At 56.5% G+C, this 17,398-nt stretch overlaps 2 protein-coding genes across 3 annotated transcripts; one reads left to right on the top strand and one right to left on the bottom strand.

Moving 5' to 3' along the window:
• The first annotated feature begins 415 nt into the window (after positions 1 to 415).
• On the top strand, positions 416 to 8,747 carry LOC117650486. 2 transcript variants are annotated; one of them, XM_034393943.1, is made up of 8 exons: positions 416 to 648; positions 737 to 897; positions 4,624 to 4,864; positions 6,234 to 6,338; positions 6,467 to 6,779; positions 6,920 to 7,114; positions 7,188 to 7,296; positions 7,381 to 8,747. In XM_034393943.1, the coding sequence occupies exons 3-8, from the start codon at positions 4,699 to 4,701 to the stop codon at positions 7,720 to 7,722; spliced, it is 1,230 nt and encodes a 409-aa protein (XP_034249834.1). In that variant the 5' UTR covers positions 416 to 648; positions 737 to 897; positions 4,624 to 4,698; the 3' UTR covers positions 7,723 to 8,747. The 2 variants fall into 2 exon arrangements, with proteins under 2 accessions (XP_034249834.1, XP_034249835.1); XM_034393944.1 differs by lacking the exon at positions 737 to 897.
• Positions 8,734 to 11,414, bottom strand: LOC117650485 (zinc finger CCCH-type with G patch domain-containing protein). Its single transcript, XM_034393942.1, has 8 exons — positions 11,223 to 11,414; positions 10,765 to 11,052; positions 10,535 to 10,666; positions 10,300 to 10,442; positions 10,008 to 10,201; positions 9,772 to 9,929; positions 9,574 to 9,694; positions 8,734 to 9,486 (listed from the first exon to the last, which is right to left on the bottom strand). Exons 1-8 carry the CDS (start codon positions 11,277 to 11,279, stop codon positions 9,011 to 9,013), a joined length of 1,569 nt encoding a protein of 522 aa, XP_034249833.1. The 5' UTR covers positions 11,280 to 11,414; the 3' UTR covers positions 8,734 to 9,010.
• Positions 11,415 to 17,398: the final 5,984 nt, after the last annotated feature.

Raw genomic sequence — 17,398 nt, 5'->3', positions numbered from 1 at the left:
CACGTGATTGTAATACCATTTTTGGGCCAAATGTGCCAAATTTTGGCATTTTCATGCCGTAATACACGTGTAATATCCCCGAAATACAGCGTAATACCGAGTACTCTGTACAAGATTTCTCGGGAGTGCTTACCCCCTCGACATCTCACGTCCCTGTCACCGCCAGCCGCCGCCAGCTTCACAGTGCTTCACAGGCAGCTGCAGACTGGACTCAGAGTTACTTTCGTCGCTGTCTCTCTCGCACTCGTAGGGAAACGACAGAGGCAGAATGCTGCAGCCCCGGTCCTAGCGTCGTCGGGTCGGGCCTCGCAGGAGATGGGCAGGGGGCAGCGCGAGTCGCGAGTATCAGGGGCCACGTCGTGTCGTGTCATGTATAGAACACGTCGCCGTGCCGCCCGTGCCAGCCGCCCTCCCCCCACTCGGTGCGTCAGTCTCACTCGCGCGGTCGCGGGCTGTGGACGGCTTGGCTTGCGCCTTGGCTTGCGCGGCTCCCGTGCGTAGTGCCCGTGTCGGTGTGTTTGCTGGTGCCTGTGTGTGCGTGGGAAAGACGAGTGGGTTGAAGAGACGCGCTGCCCAGGCTGCCCGGCGCGCTCTGTTTGGTCGCCGATTACGCGGCCGGACTCAACAAGCGGCTGACTGCTGTACGCCGTAAGTAGGGACAGTACCGGCGGGCTGTACCGGCAGGTGCTTCGGCCACTCAAAGCTCTCAGGCAGCGCCATCTCATTCTGTTTGCAGCCGGCTGGACATCGCTAAGTGTGCATTGTGAACTTCCGATATCAGGAGCCGGTCCGGCTCCTGGCTGCTGCGAGCCAAGCTCGCCAAGTAAACAGCGCGCGAGATATCGCGAAGCCTGTTACGACAAGACGCGGTCTGGCGTAAACCTACCTTGTATTATGGTAATATGAGGCCGTGTACGGAGTAATATATACTCGTATACGAGTTGACGACCCCTCGGCTCTTGGCGTTCAGGGCGCCCGCCCCACTTTTCCTCCGCCGCCTTTCCTCCTTGCTGAGAGGCCCCCGTCAAGCTCAGCGGAGTAATCAGCAAGAAAAGCGTGAAAACTCGCAAAAAGGACTCTGCTGGCTGCCGAGGCAGACAATTGGGGGCCTGTTCGTCCTCGTAAACCTGCTGCGCCTGGCTGGGCCGCTGTTTGGGGCCCAAGGACTCCGCGATCATCACGGTCCAAAAATTAAAAGCAGCAAACAGTTTTATGGCACTGAACGATTCCCCTACGCTCTTTTCCAAGGTTTTCGGTTCTTGGTGGACGATTTTCCGTCGAAGCACACGGTGGCTCTCTCTCTGTCCCTCCTTCGTCTGTCTGTTCGAGGAGACCTGCGCCTGACTCGCTGAGGGCGGCTAAGGGTGCCACCGAGGGCGATGCTCGTTAGCAGTTCTCGCCCGCTTGGCCGCCCCACGCGCGCGGCGCGGCGTCTCACAGTGGGCCAGAAGACTGGCGCCGGCGGCCCACACTCTGGACGCCTTTTGAGCTCCAGAGTCGCTAAAAAGGACTCTAACCGAATGTGTGACCCCTCAAATGGATTACCCGTTCGGAGAGCAATCCGTTGGTGGGGTCACACGTTCGGTTCGAGTCCCATTTAGCGACTGGAGTTCAAAACGCGTCTAGAGTTTTGGCCGCCTTCGTCGGTCTTCTGGCCCACTGTGCGTAACCAGCATAAGTTTGAACCATCGAAACCGCCCCTCCCTCCAGCAGAGCTGAGCCGCCGCCCCCAGGCCGCCCCCAGGCCGCCCCGCCGTGCGTCGCGATGATTCAAAGGGGACTGGCGACAAAGAAGAAGCAGGTCGTCTCTAATGTATGCGCGCCGTTTTGAACAGCTCCGCTGCCACGGGAGTTTCGTTTGTTTTTTTCGTGTTTTTTTTTTTTTTGTTTAAATTGCATGGTACTGTGCGGTTCTCGCAAGTCAATACACGCAGCCGCCGTTCGGAGAAAGATGCTAATACGCTGATGCAAGTCGGGTGAAGCCGAGGGGAGCGGCGCAGCCGAGGCGCGGCGGACAGTGGCATTAATGTAGCGCGAACACGCCAGAAACAAAACAGACACCGTTTGAAAAGAGCCCCCGTAGAGCATTGGAGCCGAACTCGCCGGTGGGTTCCCTGATCGAAGGAGGATTCATCGGTGCCGTCGTAATTCGGGCCAGGGCAGTGCAGAGAGCCAAGGGGGAATCAACTTGAAATTTTTTGTGCACAGGATTATTCAAAGGTACTTAAGGATTTCGCCTCAAAAATAGGCCAGACTTCGCGAGATTTTGATGTGATTTTGCGAGATTTCACCAAATTTCGAAGGGATTTCACGAGATTTCTTCCGATTTGGCGCAAGATTTGGGCCAATCAAAGTGTACACAGGATTTGGCGAGTGAGTGGCGCTTAAAGAAGGCGGCCAGAGTGGCGGCCCAAGCCCCGGCCGAGCAGTGCGGATCAAAGTTCGCCAGCAGTGCGGCTAATTGGTCGCTGCTGATGCCGGATGTAATTATTAGGCGATGTGGCGATATCCGCCGATAAGCTCTCCTTTCGCACGCGCCACTGGAAGCCCAAGGTGAAGGGAAAGACGGCGGCCGAGATGGGAGGAGAGGGCGCGTGGCGGCGCTGCTTATCGAATCATCGAGGCAAATTGCACAACGGTTGCCATGCAGAAAGTGGACGGCATTATGAAGAACGGCTTCCTCTCTCAGGGGGTGGCCGCCGAGCCCCCCGAGTCGAGCCACCGCCCCCCGCCGCCTGCGCAGTACCCGATCCCGATCCCGTTCCCGCCCCCGCCCGGAGAGCAGCAACGGCGAAGGACTCAATTTGTGGTCGTCGCCGCTCCGCCGCGGCATTGCCGCCCACCCGACTGGAACGGAACATTAGCTTCCGGGTCGATGAGCGGCTCGCTATCTGATCCAAAGCCCCGCCGACAAGCGCCCGACGCCCGTCCGCCATTCTCTTGCATCGAGGGTGCGTCGGAAAAACTTGTCTTTTCGGAATGCCCCGAGGCCTCCCCGTCGGGCCGGCCAGCGAGCCGGCCAGGGTAGACGGCCCTTCGGCGCCGTGCGGCCGTGCGGCCGGGCCGTGCGGTCATGACCTCCCACAACGTTGCTGCCCGGCGCACCGAGCGGCGCACCGCCCAGATAACACTGTGTTCCAAAATGATTCCGCGAACGCTGACGCTTCCGTCCCCCTCTCGTGTTCTGGACCGAAAAAAAAATGGTCATCATGGGGCCTACCATAAAAAAAAAATACCCGTGGACGACTTGAGCTGGGTGGCAGAGGCAAAGATGGAGCTTCTTCACGGACATGACCTTGAAGGGTTTCAGCTTCTGTGATCGAGAACCGTCCATCGTCCGCGAATTCTTATTCCTTCCACTCCTTTTCTTCTCTCGCCTAGCCCAAGTCATCTATTATTTGTGGCAATAGCGTAGTTTTCAGAAATGAGTTTGCGTGGCCACGTCATGGGAGAATATGGATGCGATGCACGGACTGAGCCATTTTTGCGATGACCACGGCAGTTTGTTGATAGTATTATTTTTGTACACACACCCAACCCTGCCACCCGGAGCTCCTACGTCTGACAGCGCTGTTTACACTGCAAACCCAAAATAATGATAATAATAGCAAATAAAAAAAGAAAGACCTAACAATAAAAAACAACGTGTTTTTGTGAGTGTGTGTGTGTGTGGGGGGGGGAATCCAAATTTGAAGGTTGTGGGCGATAGCTGTAAAACCCCAAGTCCACATTACAGCGCTTAGTTGACACCGACACCTTTTTCAAAACGAGCGGGAGAAAATTCGATCAAAATGTCATTGCCCCTTTCCAGTGTACCGGTCACGCCGAGGCTGACGAGGCAGCACTCCGGAAAGATTGTTTGGTTTCGTTGTTTCCCTGTGAGTCAGCGAGGCTAAGCGAGGCTGAGCCGGCCCGCATCGGCACTGTCATGGAGATGGATTCCAACGGTCAATTAGCTGTGTTAAAAAAAAACGTAGAGTTTAGATTTGAGGCGCTCTGATAAATGTCGGAAAGTAACTCATAAGAAGGATGGCTTTGTGAATAATCCCTTGCGGGAGATAGAATCCGGATACGAGACCTGTTCAGGCGCAACGAGGCAGCCGGACTGATGAGCTGGGAGAGGAGTTTTATCGCAGTTCTTGCCAGTGGAATCGTCCAATCAGGCGATTGTTGGAACAGGAGAACCTTCCCCGCCCCCCGCTCCTCCTTCCGGGTCGCTGCGCCGCGCTGCGCCGCGCTGCGCGACCGTTCAGGCGGACTTAGCCCTTGATTCGCGCCGAACTGTCTCTGGAATCCCATAAGACGACGTCCGCCGGGACGGTCGCCGCTCGCACGCTCCACTCGCAAACAAGCCCATCGAGAAGGACTTTGTTGAGAAGAGACGTCAGCACACACGTTCGAGTTGTCGTGACGCAGGCGATGCCGCCAAAATGTGGCGGAGGTGCTTCGCCGCTTTCCTCTCCGCTCGCGTCTCCACTCGTGTCTAGTTATGGTGCAATGTCAGGGCTGCCCCCCCCCCCCCTCTCCTCTCCCCACGCCGCTCCGGACGTGCTCCCTCTAGGCCGCGGACAACAGCCGCTCACTGGCTCTACCGCCACCGCTAACCCTTCTCGTGTCGCGCAGTTCCGCCCCGGCACGCACGTCCCAGCCGGTCTGTGACTGTCAGACACGGTCTCTGCGATCGCGGCCGACGACGCCATGAAGAGCCGCGCCAAGTCCCCCGCGGCCGCGCGGTCGCCGCTGCTGCTGCTGCTGGTGGCCGTGCTGGGCGTGACGGCCGCCCACGCCGCCGAGTTCTTCCCGTGGCCCGCCGGCACGTCGGACTTCTTCGCCAAGATCTCAGCGGTGCCGCGACAGGATGTCGGTAAGTGTTGCACGGTGGATTTGGCAGAAAACCGGTGGAGGCGGCCAAAAATGTAGATGCGTTTTGAGCTCCAAACCGAACGTGTGACCCCACCAATGGATTCCTCGTTCGGAGAGCATTCCATTGGTGGAGTCTCATTTAGCGACTCAGGAGCTCAAAACGCGTCTAGACTTTTGGCCGCCTCCACCGGTCTTCTGGCTCACTGTGTTGCTTTCCTCTAATAATGATGCGTTTGTAATGTAACTTTAGACAGCTAATTAAGTCAAGAATAAAATGGTCAAAGTCGCCGCGATGAGAAGCCGATAAAATGGGTAAAGAGATTTGGCGGTCGCAGCCATCGTTGTGTTGGGACGACCGAGGCCACCTGTCCCTGTCGGGTTCTCGCTCTCAGAGATGCTCAGTGACACAAGGAAGCAAGCCGTTTGGAGTTTGCAGCGTGCTACCCTGCGAGGCAGAGTGGAGCTGAGCGGGGCAAAGCGCACCGAAGATCACAGCACTAAATCTCAAGAACGGCCTCAACATTGTGCCTTTCCACACGCGGCGGACTTTTTTATTTTATCAAAACTTGATGGCAGATGGCGCAGATTGGCCGCCAAGGCCGGTCCGAAATATCGTGCGGTACCTTTACAACACGCTCGGGGGCAGTGAATGGACAGAGAGGCAATTATCGCGTTAAGCAACGAGGCGATAAGGCGAAACGATACCGCCGAAACGCGCTGCATGGCGGCATGGCGGCGCTGGCAGTGACATTGGCATTGCCGTGCGCGGCCTTCGCCGGCCTTGGAAGGGCTGGCCGGGCTGGCCGGCGACGGCGGTGCAATGGCGGGCTGGTGGCGGTGACCCGCGCCGCGATTCGCCGCGATTGGGGAAGCCTCCACCCGGTCCGGCTTGGCCCGGCTTGGCCCGGCTGGGCTGGCCCGGCCCGCTCGTCGATAGCCGTGCTGCACCACGGCGCACCACGGCGCCACGTGCTCGAGACGCAGAAGAAGCGCGCCGAAGCGCACGCGGTGGTCTGGCCGGGCAGGCCGGATAGGTGGGGAAACGCTAACTACACTGAAAAACCAAACGTGGTCCAGACCGCACCACTGGTGTGGTCAGATGGGTGCCATTTTGTCCACGTCAGTTGGTGTGGTCTAGACCACGTTTCGCCACGTTTGGTGCGGTTTAGACCACGTTTGGCCACGTTTGGTGTGGTCTAGACCACGTTTGGGTTTTCAGTGTACCCCACACAAACTGCTGCCCTTGGCTCGTAACTTTCCGGCCAGACCCGGGGCGTAGAAACAGAGGGAGTGAGGTTGCCTCGCTCAAACAAGGATGCTGCGCACACCAACGTCGTGCTCCCCTTCTAGGCCTTGATTACTCATTCCAGTGGCGCAGATCAAGTCCGTGGTGGAGCCCGTCACGAAGGAGGCCCTGAGTCAGCTCACGCCCGAGGTGGTCCGCCAAGTGTCCGACATGCCCAAGGACACCATAAGTGAGTAGATGAAGACCGGCCAAACTATGCCTCAACTCGTTAGTTTCCAGCCGCTGTCGCGTTTATCGCGGCTTCGGCCCATTTTCGCGAAGCCTGACGATCCCCGCGTGCTTCGCCGTGCTGCGCAGTGAAGTACGTGATGGGGGTGCTGGAGCCGGCCACCAAGACGGTGGTCTCGGGCGTGTCGGGCATCGTGGAGCCCGCCACCGCGTCGCTGCGCCGCCTCATCCAGGGCACGCGCACGCGCCTCAAGGGCGGCCTCAAGGGAGGCGTCCGCATCGTGCTGCAGCCCGCCGCCGAGGGCCTCGGCGCCGTGGCCGCGCCCGCCCTGGACGAGGTCATCTACCTGGCCGTGGACGCCGTGCGCATGTTGTGGCGCAAGTCCTTCGAGCCACTCAGCGTGGAGCACATGGAGCTGCACTTCAGGGACCCGCTGCTCACGTGAGTTGCCCAAAGGACCGGGTTTATCCGGGTCTCTTTGCGCCTTGCTCGCTGTCAGGAAAACGCGCAGGCAATGCACGACTGGAACTTTCGGTGGCCTTTTCGGGCATGCTCACTCGACGCCGGGCGTCCCGTTGCAGGGCTGACCTGGAAGTGCGCCAGGTGGAGGTGCACAACGCGTCCACGTTCGTGCTCGACGAGGTGCAGTCCGAGCCGCAGAACATGGCGGCCAACTTCACGGCGCACGTGGACGCCTTCAACGTGACGGGGCTGTACGACATCGACGGCCTGCTCATCAACGGCGAGCACCGCGTCTTCGGCAACGGCAGCTTCAGGTGAGTGCTTGCCCGGCCGGCAAACGCATTGAATGCAACATGCAGCCCTGTGAACCCTTCCTTTCTCCTCCAGGGCGGGCATCAGCGGCCTCAAGGTGGCCGGCCGGGTGGAGATCGGCCTCAAGGACCTGTTCCTGCACGTGGACGACCTCAAGCTGGACATCAGCATCGCCAAGCTGCAGGTAAGTGCGGCTCTGCGCAGCGCAGCGCGGCGTCTCGCTCTCGCCCCGGCGGCACACTGTTGACGACTGCACTGCCTGCCGCAGGTGAAACTCGAAGGGCTGCTGGGCGACGCCGCCGTGGCGGACCTGGCCAGCGGCGTCATCAGCGACGTGGGGCCCGACTTCCTGGAGGAGTTCCGGCCCGAGGTGGGCGCCATGATTTCGGGGCAGATCAAGGACTTCGCCAACGAGCTGCTGTCGTCCTTCAGCGTCAGCAGCCTCCTGGACCGCATCAGGCAGCACACCGAGGAGACGGCCTCCAAGAGGCTCCGCAACAACACGCACCTGTACCACCACCAGCAGCTGCAGGCCGAGGCGGACCGCCTGGAGCGCCTGGAGCAGCAGATGCGCGAAGAGCAGCTCGCGGACAAGCGGCCGCCGTCGTGAGGCCCGCCGTCGTGAGGCCGCCGTCGTGAGGCCGCCGTCGTGAGGCCGCCGTCGTGAGGCCCGCCGCGCCGCCCAGGACGCCGCCGTCGCCGGTCGCGACCCGACCCTCGACCACGTCACGGCAGAGACGGCCTTTGCTGACGCGCTGCACGCGCTAGCGGCGGCAGACAGGCCTGCCGGGCCTTCCCCTGCCGTGAACCGCACAGCCGCACAGTGACAGGAGACGGACGGGATTCGTCGTCGACTTGCGCGTCGCGACCGAAGCTACTCCGACTCGACGTTTTTTTGTCCGCCAAATCGAGGCAGACGGCCGTCTCTCAGGAAACAAGCGGCCAGGTGTGCAGCTAAGTTGCTGGCGATGATTTGTTAATCCACCACCACCGCACGAATCCATATTCTTCTGTGATATTTAAAACTAAGGTTTGTCATTTAGTCATTGTGATATTGTAATTAGTTGATAGATAACCATACTATAGTCAGAATGCAACTTTAGGGGTAGGTTACAAGTTTTAGTGAGCGTGATGCAGTGCATTAAATTAATTCTCAAGGGATGAAGGCTGCAGTCTCCCGGCCCAGGCCAGGCCCCTGCCTAGGAGCTGCAAGCCAGCCCTCCAGACAGGTGCGTTGAGCGGGACTGCCTACCCACGACTTGGCGGGCGCTCGATTGCGATTGCGATTAATGACTCGACCACGCCCTGACTCGACTTGACTCGACTTCGCCGGACAGTGGGTGCCCTTCTTTCTTGACCGTCATTTTCTGTCTTTGTTTTAGTCTTTTTAGTCAAAGCTCACATTAATCACATTTCCCTGGCAGGCACTGCTGTTATTTTAATTCGTCCTTCGGTCCGTTCATAGACTCCAGTACTCATCAGAACCATGCCCTCCGGCCTGCCCGGCACAGTGGTCTGCTATGCTAACATTGATGGTTCATACCCCACCTGGCAGTATACCATTTATACCCACTTACGCTGAATGTATGTTAATTAATTATTTTTGAATAAAACAAATAAATAACAGCAAAAAAATAAATAACATTTATTCAAATGCAGTGCATTAAAATACCTGTAATTATCAAACAATGGCAGTGGCACAATTGATTCAAGGAATACATAATACTACCAGTCAGTTTCACAAAAATATACAACAATAATAATTTCTAAAAATTGCTTCATGAGATAAAAATGTCATCATTTTTCATAGAAACTTGATGTCAAAAAATTTAGCCAGGCAATGGCAAGATAGAACTGTCTTAAGAATACAAAGTAAACTCACAAAAATTTCATGGTGCCTAAAATATAGACATCTTTTTGTTTCCTTTCCTTAAACTTTGTTCTGCATTGATTCTATTTTCAGATTCCTGCAATTGCCTTATTTCTTTCTCTTTCATAGAAACTTTGCTAGCTATGGCAGAATATGCTGGTGTCCCTACCGTCTGCCGTCCCAAGGATTCCTTGAGATGAATAAGATCTTTTCCTGCACGCTTTATATCTTCACCTACTTGTAAATTTGCAAGATTTAAGCTTTTACTAGTTTCACCTTTCAAGGCCTTCTTTACCTCCACATCTTTTCTGATTGATGGACCCTTTTGCGCACTTGTGTCTCCTAATTTGCTATTTAGAAAATCAAACACATTTACACGTTTCTTTTCCTTTTCGTATTGTGCCTTCTGTTGCTCTAATTGTTTCTTCTTCTGCCTCCGGAGTTTCTTCTCAGTCTTCAACAGGCTGTCCCCACCTGCTTGCTCCTTCAGCCTCATACAATGATCTGAAAACATTTAACGGTATGCTTAGAAGTTGGTATGCAATAGCAAGAGAGGAAAAACATGAAAATAATACAGGTTTGAAAGCATACCAAGTGATTTTCCTGGTGGGAAAACAACAGCCTCTACGGGCTCCACTCGGCCTTCGCCTAGTGGTCCCAGGCCTGTACCAATTACATAACCCATCCTTTCCATTAATCTGGAACCGATGCCCTTTGAAATACAAACAAATAGTTTTAAAATGCATTCATAAAAAATGAGAAAAAACCCTACTAAAAACTGTGCACTACCTTGGTATGTTGCTCCCAAGCACCAAGAGCTGATGCTGAGGCCTTGCTTAAACTCAACTGCACCATTGCGGAATGGTGGACAGTTTCATCATCATTATTATCTTCACTATCATCGTCAAAACTGTCATCAGAGGATGATTCAGCTCCATTATTGGTATCTGTAAATAGTGCAATTTTTTCAAACACCACTGTAATCTTTTACTGAGATTAACAACAACAACAATAATAATCCTTACCTCCATCACCTTCAAGTGGCAACATGTCCTTTAATCCAACCTGGATTTTGCTACCTCCCGAGGATTCTAGCTTTACTTGCCAGATGGAGTTCTTGACTTCATGTTGAACAATTGCACGGTGCCACAACTTATCTTTGCCTTCAGTAAGAACCAACACTCTAGAGCCAGACTTGATTGCCTCAAAATTCGGTTCTCTGAAAATACATTAGAAAATTATCAGCTTTTTTACAAAACCAGGCAGGACAAAGGGTCACTAGAAGAAGAAATGATAGCCATATAAAATTTGTCTTACTTATACTCTTTTAATTCAGACAGGTGCGCTAGTTCTCCATGAGAAAAACGGCATTTCTTGTCATCAAAACGGCACTCTCCTTCCAGATAGTAAGAGCAGGGAACCATTTTTATATCTGTTGGATTGGTAAACATAACACGAACCTGCCAAAGGGAAAACAGGAGTAAATAAAACACGAGTTCAAACCTTGTTGAAGAAATCTCTACCATAAGTCTTAATTTAGAAGATATCATACCTGAATCTGGTCCATTTCTGTTATGTTGTTGGTAGGTTCGACATGAAAAACTAAGGCATTGTGGTACGATGTTCCCCAGCCATGGCAAAAAGGTGCTTGGCACTTCATACCTTGAAGCGCCTCAAGCTCACTCTACAATACATAAATCAGGCATGATTAACCAAGTGCAATCAAAAATAACGAAAAAACAAACAAACAATATGTCTATCTCGGTTATACAAACAACTTACAGCAATGTCAGGGGTCGCTAAGGACTGACATTCATTTGAATGAGAAGAAGAAGGCCCGTCCTCTGCATCTAACTCCGCCTTGAAGAGAGCATATTCTTTAGCGAATATGTCATCTTCAGTATTTGGTACAGAAGTATCAGTGGCAGAACTATTTGACGAGCTCTGAAGCTCGGAAAGATTTTCTTTGGTTAGAGTTATGAGTTGAACTATGTCTTCTCTCAAAGATGACAGCGTTTCCTTCTCTGATGCATTTGATGCTGCATTGATAGTTGCATTCACCTGGTGCAACTGCGCATGACACATGAAACGTTAGGAATTAGTAAGATGACATAAAAACAATCTTTCCACTGCTGTTCAATTCATAAATTTAAATAGCTTTCTCATTTTAAAAACACTCACAGATATGTTATAGATTTTTCAAAATTTAGGTTAGTAAGAGCCATTTATCTTGAACTTACTTGAGCTTCGTATTCTTCAAGAGAGTTGAGTAAAGTCCGAACCTCATTTGATGCCATTTTGAAACAGAGCAAAACGGTATCATAGTTCAACGTCCATTATCCTAAAATATAAACAAATAGCACTTCAAAACACTGAACTGCAACCAGCCAGGAGAAAATACAGCAGACATGACGTCATAGCCAGCGCCATCTACCGGAGAACCGCCGAACCCTGTCGCCCTCTAGTTGGCAACTCTGCCGCTAGGTGGCGCGGCGACTGCGGAATGGACTTCCCCGGCCGGCCGGCCACGGCCACGGCCACACCACGGCCGCGGTCTCGAAGACCCAGTGGGCGCCAAAAGTTGGAATGTCAAATGGTTTCCGGCTCTCTCTGCCAGACATGATGAAAGTGGGAAACAGTCCCCAAGATGCCCCGGAACCTGCACCTTACAAAGGGATTGAATCCTTATAATGATCGGGACGGGCGCAGTTAGCACTCAGACAATGAGACCCCCTGAAAAGGGTCGGCTGTTAAAGATTTGCTTTGGTCCTAGTCCCGCCTACTTTGACTGAACCAATTATAATTTTGATAGTTGAGATCTTTCAAAACCCATAAGTAAGCTGATTTGTTTCCGATATGGGTCTATTCTTAGAGTAGCCGCAATGTTGTTGGGCGACCGCACATAGAACTTGTTCGTCCTCTTTGGGTTCGGATGGAGCACGATAATAGGGTATTTCGAAGCAGGCCTGGCCGGCAAGAAGAAGAACCAAATCGGAAGTTAGAAATGGCAGTTTCTATGAGAAATTACCCCAGATGAGCATCCGCAGCGTTTATTTCTCATAAACTGCCTTTAACTCCGTTTTTGGGCGTCTTTTCTTCCGGGCCAGGGCTGCTCCGAAATACCCTATTCAGCTCTTTCCCCCAAGACGGTACTTCATGACTCTTCAACAGAATTGCCGGAATTCTTTAAACATCCATACTTTTCTCATGCTTTAATCGCTGCAAAGTGCTTTGCCTGATCTGAGGCAGGCAACCCTTCGCGAGCGCGAGGCGTGGGCTTCCTCGCAGGACGTAGGGCAAGCACGCCAGTGCGCATGCTCGCTCCCGCCGCGCCGCGCTGCGCTACGCCGCGCTACGCTCCTGGGCCCTGGCGGCGCGGCCCCAACCCCCAACCCCGGCCGCCGCGGCGCCCCCGCCCCCGCCCCCCACCGGCCCCGGAGAGGTGCCGCGCCGCCGCCGCCAGTAGCCAGCCAGTCCGGTCGGCGCCTGTGGTCGGGACAGTCGGGACGGAGGAGCGCGCCGCCGCAGCTCTGCGCAGCACCAAGGCGGGTGCCGCGTGGTCCAGCTCGTGCGTCCTCGTCGCTCGCCCGTCTCGCGTCACGCGGCGCGTCGCGGCACGCCGCTCGGCCCGTCACGCGCCGCACGCGCGTCGCCGAGAGTGCGCGAGTGTCAGCCGCGGCCACCGCGGCGAGGGCGACGGCCTGCGCGCCGCGACCACCTGTTGGGGTGTGAAGGACCTTCGCGCCTCGTCGTCCGGCGTCCGGCAGGCCGCTGCGGGCACCGCCAGGACACCGCCAGGCCCACCAGCACACCGCCAGGCCCACCAGCACACCGCCAGGCCCACCAGCACACCGCCAGGCCCACCAGCACACCGCCAGGTCCACCAGCACACCGCCAGGTCCACCAGCACACCGCCAGGTCTTGACCGCCGCTCCGTCGGCCTCTCCGACGTCAAGGGAGCCTCCTCGCCGGGCGGACCGGCGGAACCTGGGAGCGATGGCGCGGCCCCGGCGGAGCCTTGGGCGGAGCCGCAGGCAGTGGCAATGAAGGGCCGTGGAAGAGGGAGAGAGAGAGGCAGAGGAAGAGGAAGGCCCGCGGGGGCCGAAGCCGCCGAAGCTACGGCGAGCGAGCCACGTCCCGCCTGCCCGCGCGTCGCAGGTGAGTTATGCATAATGTGTCTCTTCATATACGGTGACGCGTGTCACCCCCTCCCCCCCTGCCCCGTTCCCCCCCCCCCGCCGTGTTCATTACGCGCACACATCCCCGGGGGGATTTTATCTCACGGGAAAGCGGAACCAAGTTCGGGCGAACAACGTCGAAGATTGAGAGGGAGGAACTCGAGAAAAAGAGGGGATTGTTTACCAGGTGTCTGGACAATTGTTCTCTTTTTTCTTCCAAGTTCCTGGAATCTGTTGTCATCGCCCGCGCGAAAGCGACTACGGCGGGAAAACGGCCGTCCGGCTTCTCGTAAAACTCGTTCCAGCCGCTCTTAATTCAATATTTAAACCGTATACAGGCCGGCGGCTAACTTTGTAATTTCTTGTTACACGCCGCGACCGCCGCCGTCGGCCGCCGTTGTGCAAATGACAGCGGAAAGTTTGCGCGCGCGGTTTGCGTGGAGACGCCGTGCAACCCAACGCACGCGAGGGGGGGAGAGGGGAGGGGGTCAGGGGGAGGGGCGAGATAGCTGCTCCGGAGGGATCCTCGAGGACCGCCTCGAGGGACAGGCCCCCGAAGTTAGAGCAGGGTCAGAGAGACCTCTCGTATTACCTAAGAGTGGCGTGTGTGACAAGCATCCCCTCCAAAAATGAGTTAATAAAAATAAAAATCCGCATCGAGAGGGCTCGGCCGCTCGGTCTCGCCTGGGGCGTTAGTCGGTGGCGCGCAAAAGGCCAACAATTTCAAATTTAATTATAATTAACTATTCATGTACGGGGGTCCCGAGCTCTGTTTATTCGCGTTCGATCAAAGACAGTGCAGCGAGCCAAGCGCCCCCTGTTCATTCCACTTGATGCTCCAAGTTGTTGCAGATCACATTAGAGCTCGCGCTCGCAGTAGAGCGTCTCGGCAGCGCGCTCGGCGCCTCGGCCGGAAGTCTGGAAGCGCTCGCCGCGATAAGAGCGGAGCCGAGCGGAGCCGAGCGGAGCCGAGCGGAGCGCCGGCTAATTGTTGTGCTGGCTACAAAGGGAGGGGTGAGGGCCGGCAGGGCGGCCTGGGCGCCAGGGGCCGCCACGCCGCCACGCCGCCCCGCCGCGGTGCGATATGACGTCCGACGTCTGTCGTCCGCCCCACGACTTGTGGCGTCGCGACGCTATTCGGGTCGCTATCGAACAAGGCTGCTGCTCCCCGACCCCGCCACCCCAGCCGCCCCCGCCGCCCCCGCCGTCCCCGCTGCCCCCGCTGCCCCCGCCGTCCCCGCCCCGCCGCCCCCGGCGCTGCATCCTGCCCGCCGTTTCCCACAAGTTATCGCCCCCGGCGCGTTAACCCCCTCCCCTGCCGCCCCCGGCGGCCCCCGGCCTTCCGGCAGTCGCGTTATTCGCAGTGAACAGTGCAGGGTCGCCTTCCTGCCGCTCACACCTCTGTGTTGTGGTGCTGCCGGACGGGCGGGCCCCTTCACGGGGCACGGGGCTGGCGCGGCACCAGCACCTCCCGCACCCCGCCCTCACCACGGCCAGGCGGCCAGGCACCCTCCCTCGCTGCCGCCGCTGTCTATGGTCCCGGTGCGGGCAGTTGGGGCGGTGCGGGCCAGTCGGACTTTGCCCGGGGCACTTCAAAGCTCCAGCGCACTATGCACACTACACAGGAGAGCATTGTCCATTCACGCAGCAAGAGACGCGCGGCCAAAAATGATGCGGGGCAAACGGATGCCGAGTGGAGGCAGAGGATCTGCGGGGCGCCGTGAGAAAGGGGAATGGTACGGATGAAAGATAAAGAGGGCAGTTCGGCGGCCCAGGGTCCGGCCCAGGGTTTGGCCCGGGCCTTCGCGGACCATCGCGCTCCCGACCGCGGCTTCCGTGGTTTTTGCCTTGGTTTCTGCCCGACGGCAGTACGTCGCCCCACAGCAGGTCCAGGGGGTGGCTGTGGCGGCGGGGCGTGGCAGGGCATGGCAGGGCGTGGCGGGGCGGGGCGGGGCGTGGCACGCTAATTCCGGGCCGCGATGGAATTTATCGCTGGGCCCCAGTCAAAGCCACATGTCTCACAATTTGCGAATGAGTACAGGCGAAGGCGGTGGCAGCGAGGGGGATAGGGGCATAAAAATTCGGAGGGAGAGTTATTGGGCCCGGGCGAGGGGAAACTCTAGAACCAACGTTCTAATTCGGCATTTGGCAGAAGGAAAAAAAAACTTTTCGTAACGAACATGATCCAACGATTATCTCGGCCCTCGGTAAGGCGTTGTGTTCGACTCCAGACGTGACTCGCCTCGGGCACCGCACGGTTGGCGTGCAGAAAAGAGCAAATGAAACGTGGGACGCGAACAACCAACCTCCTCACTCTTAAAAGCCTACGAAGCATTTGCTTGAAGGCGTTGTAGAATTGCTTCGTATAATGAAGAAATGCTTCGTATTAAGAAGGATTTTGCTTCATAACACGAAGCATTTCTTCGTAATGCCTTCAGTTTCTTCGAAGCGACTCTCCGTAGTTTTTGCTGTGCTATAGGAGGCGCCTCTACGCTCTCGGCTGTCAGCGCCTGTGTTTTGCTGCCAGTCAAGCAGTGTACTTGACGACAATTTTTTCGGATCACGCCGATGGCTGCACCGGGAGACAGAGCCTTCCTGCAACAGCTCCAGCGCGTCGCCGTGGCCCCTCCCTTCTCTCTTGACCTCCTGGGGCTGCACGCCACTCTCCGTGACAAGACGCGTTAAGCGGGACGGGGCGGGGCAGGGTGGGACGCGGCAGGGCGGGGCAGTTGCGGGGGCGGGCGCCAGCGAAGGCCCCCTCCTTGTGGCCATTTTCGGGACTGCCTGGCCTGAACCCGGAGGCCGTCAATGCAGAGGGCAGTGTGGTGGGGGAGGGTAGGCCGGTACCCGCCAGGGCGCTAGGACCAAGCTCCGAGAGGCGCTTGCGGCGAGGACGAGGGGGGGGGGGAGGCGGTCTTCGCAGGCCATAAGTGCGACGTGCCGGCCTGCAAATGGCTCCCGTAAATTACTTTAAGCCTTGCCCCCGCCCCCCCTCCCGCCCCCGGCTGGCACTGCTGGTACGTAAGGCTATGATTAACACGTCTGGGAATTAATTTCACGCGTCACCTCATCTCACTGCACCCCAGCCCCGAGACCACGCTGCGGCCGCACCGCTCTCCTTCAGAAACAACGCGTTTTACTTTTCCCCACTTTCTTGTGACGCTCTACTTGCTGGGTCAAACGGCTGATTTTCGTTTTTTTCTTTCACTTATGATTTGTTACTTATTTCGTGTCGGTCGATCGAATACCTCTGTGACCCGCCGAAATTTCTATTCTATAAATATTTGTCTAGGAAATCCGTTTTATTTGACATGCCTCTCGGTTGATCTGTCCAATTGAAATACGTAATGAAATGTCGATCCAAAATATATTATATATTTTGGATCGACATATTGAATTTTTCGTCCGAATTTCTATTAAAGGTCAACCGAGAGCCAGGTCAGGTACCCTGTTTTACCTAGGCTACTTCTTCCGTTTGAGGGTCCGTGGCGCTTTAAAGGGAGCCTTGCGAGGTGGCAAACTTCAGGACAGAAGAGCTCTGCTTCGCAGCGTTCTCGGAGGAAAATGTCACTGAGCGCAGGGCCCGTGCCGTCCGTGCGCATCGCCTGGCCGAGGACGAGGAGTGTTGCGTCTCGCGCGCTGCAATGAGAGGGACGACGACGACGCTTTGGAATGCGTGCTCTCGGTCCCCTTTCCAGGCCAGTGCCGAGGGTGTAAACACAAACAGCATGCTTCACATCCGCCGTCGTGCTCGTGGAGCTCGCGAACCGTCTGGCCGGCGGCGTGCCGGCGCACAGTGGGCCAGAAGACCGGTGGAGGCGGCCAAAACTCCAGGCGCGTTTTGAGCTTCAGCTTCGCCAAATGGAACTCGAACCGAACGTGTGACCCCACCAATGGAATCCTCGTTCGAAGAGCAATTCATTGGTGGGGTCACACGTTCGGTTCGAGTCCTGTTTAGCGACTCTGGAGCTCAAAACGCGTCTAGAGTTTTGGCCGCCTCCACCAGTCTTCGGGCCCACTGTGCGGCGGGTCCCAGGAAGGCAGTGACTCGCAGTCCGCTGCTGCTCGCCGTGCACACTGCGCGCACCGCCAGCACTGCGCACGGCACTCCGTCGAAGATCGGTCCGGTCCACTGAGTGGGGTCACTGCACAAATCACGGGGCTGCGGGGTGGCCCGCACGCCCCCACGCTACACAGCTCGACACGCGAGCGGAAGAACCGCCCATCTTCAGCGCGAC

Source organism: Thrips palmi, unplaced genomic scaffold, assembly GCF_012932325.1.
Source record: "Thrips palmi isolate BJ-2018 unplaced genomic scaffold, TpBJ-2018v1 HiC_scaffold_5, whole genome shotgun sequence".
NCBI lineage: Eukaryota > Metazoa > Arthropoda > Insecta > Thysanoptera > Thripidae > Thrips > Thrips palmi.
Note: the sequence above shows the minus strand (reverse complement) of the source record. Positions and strands in the feature narration are given on the sequence as shown.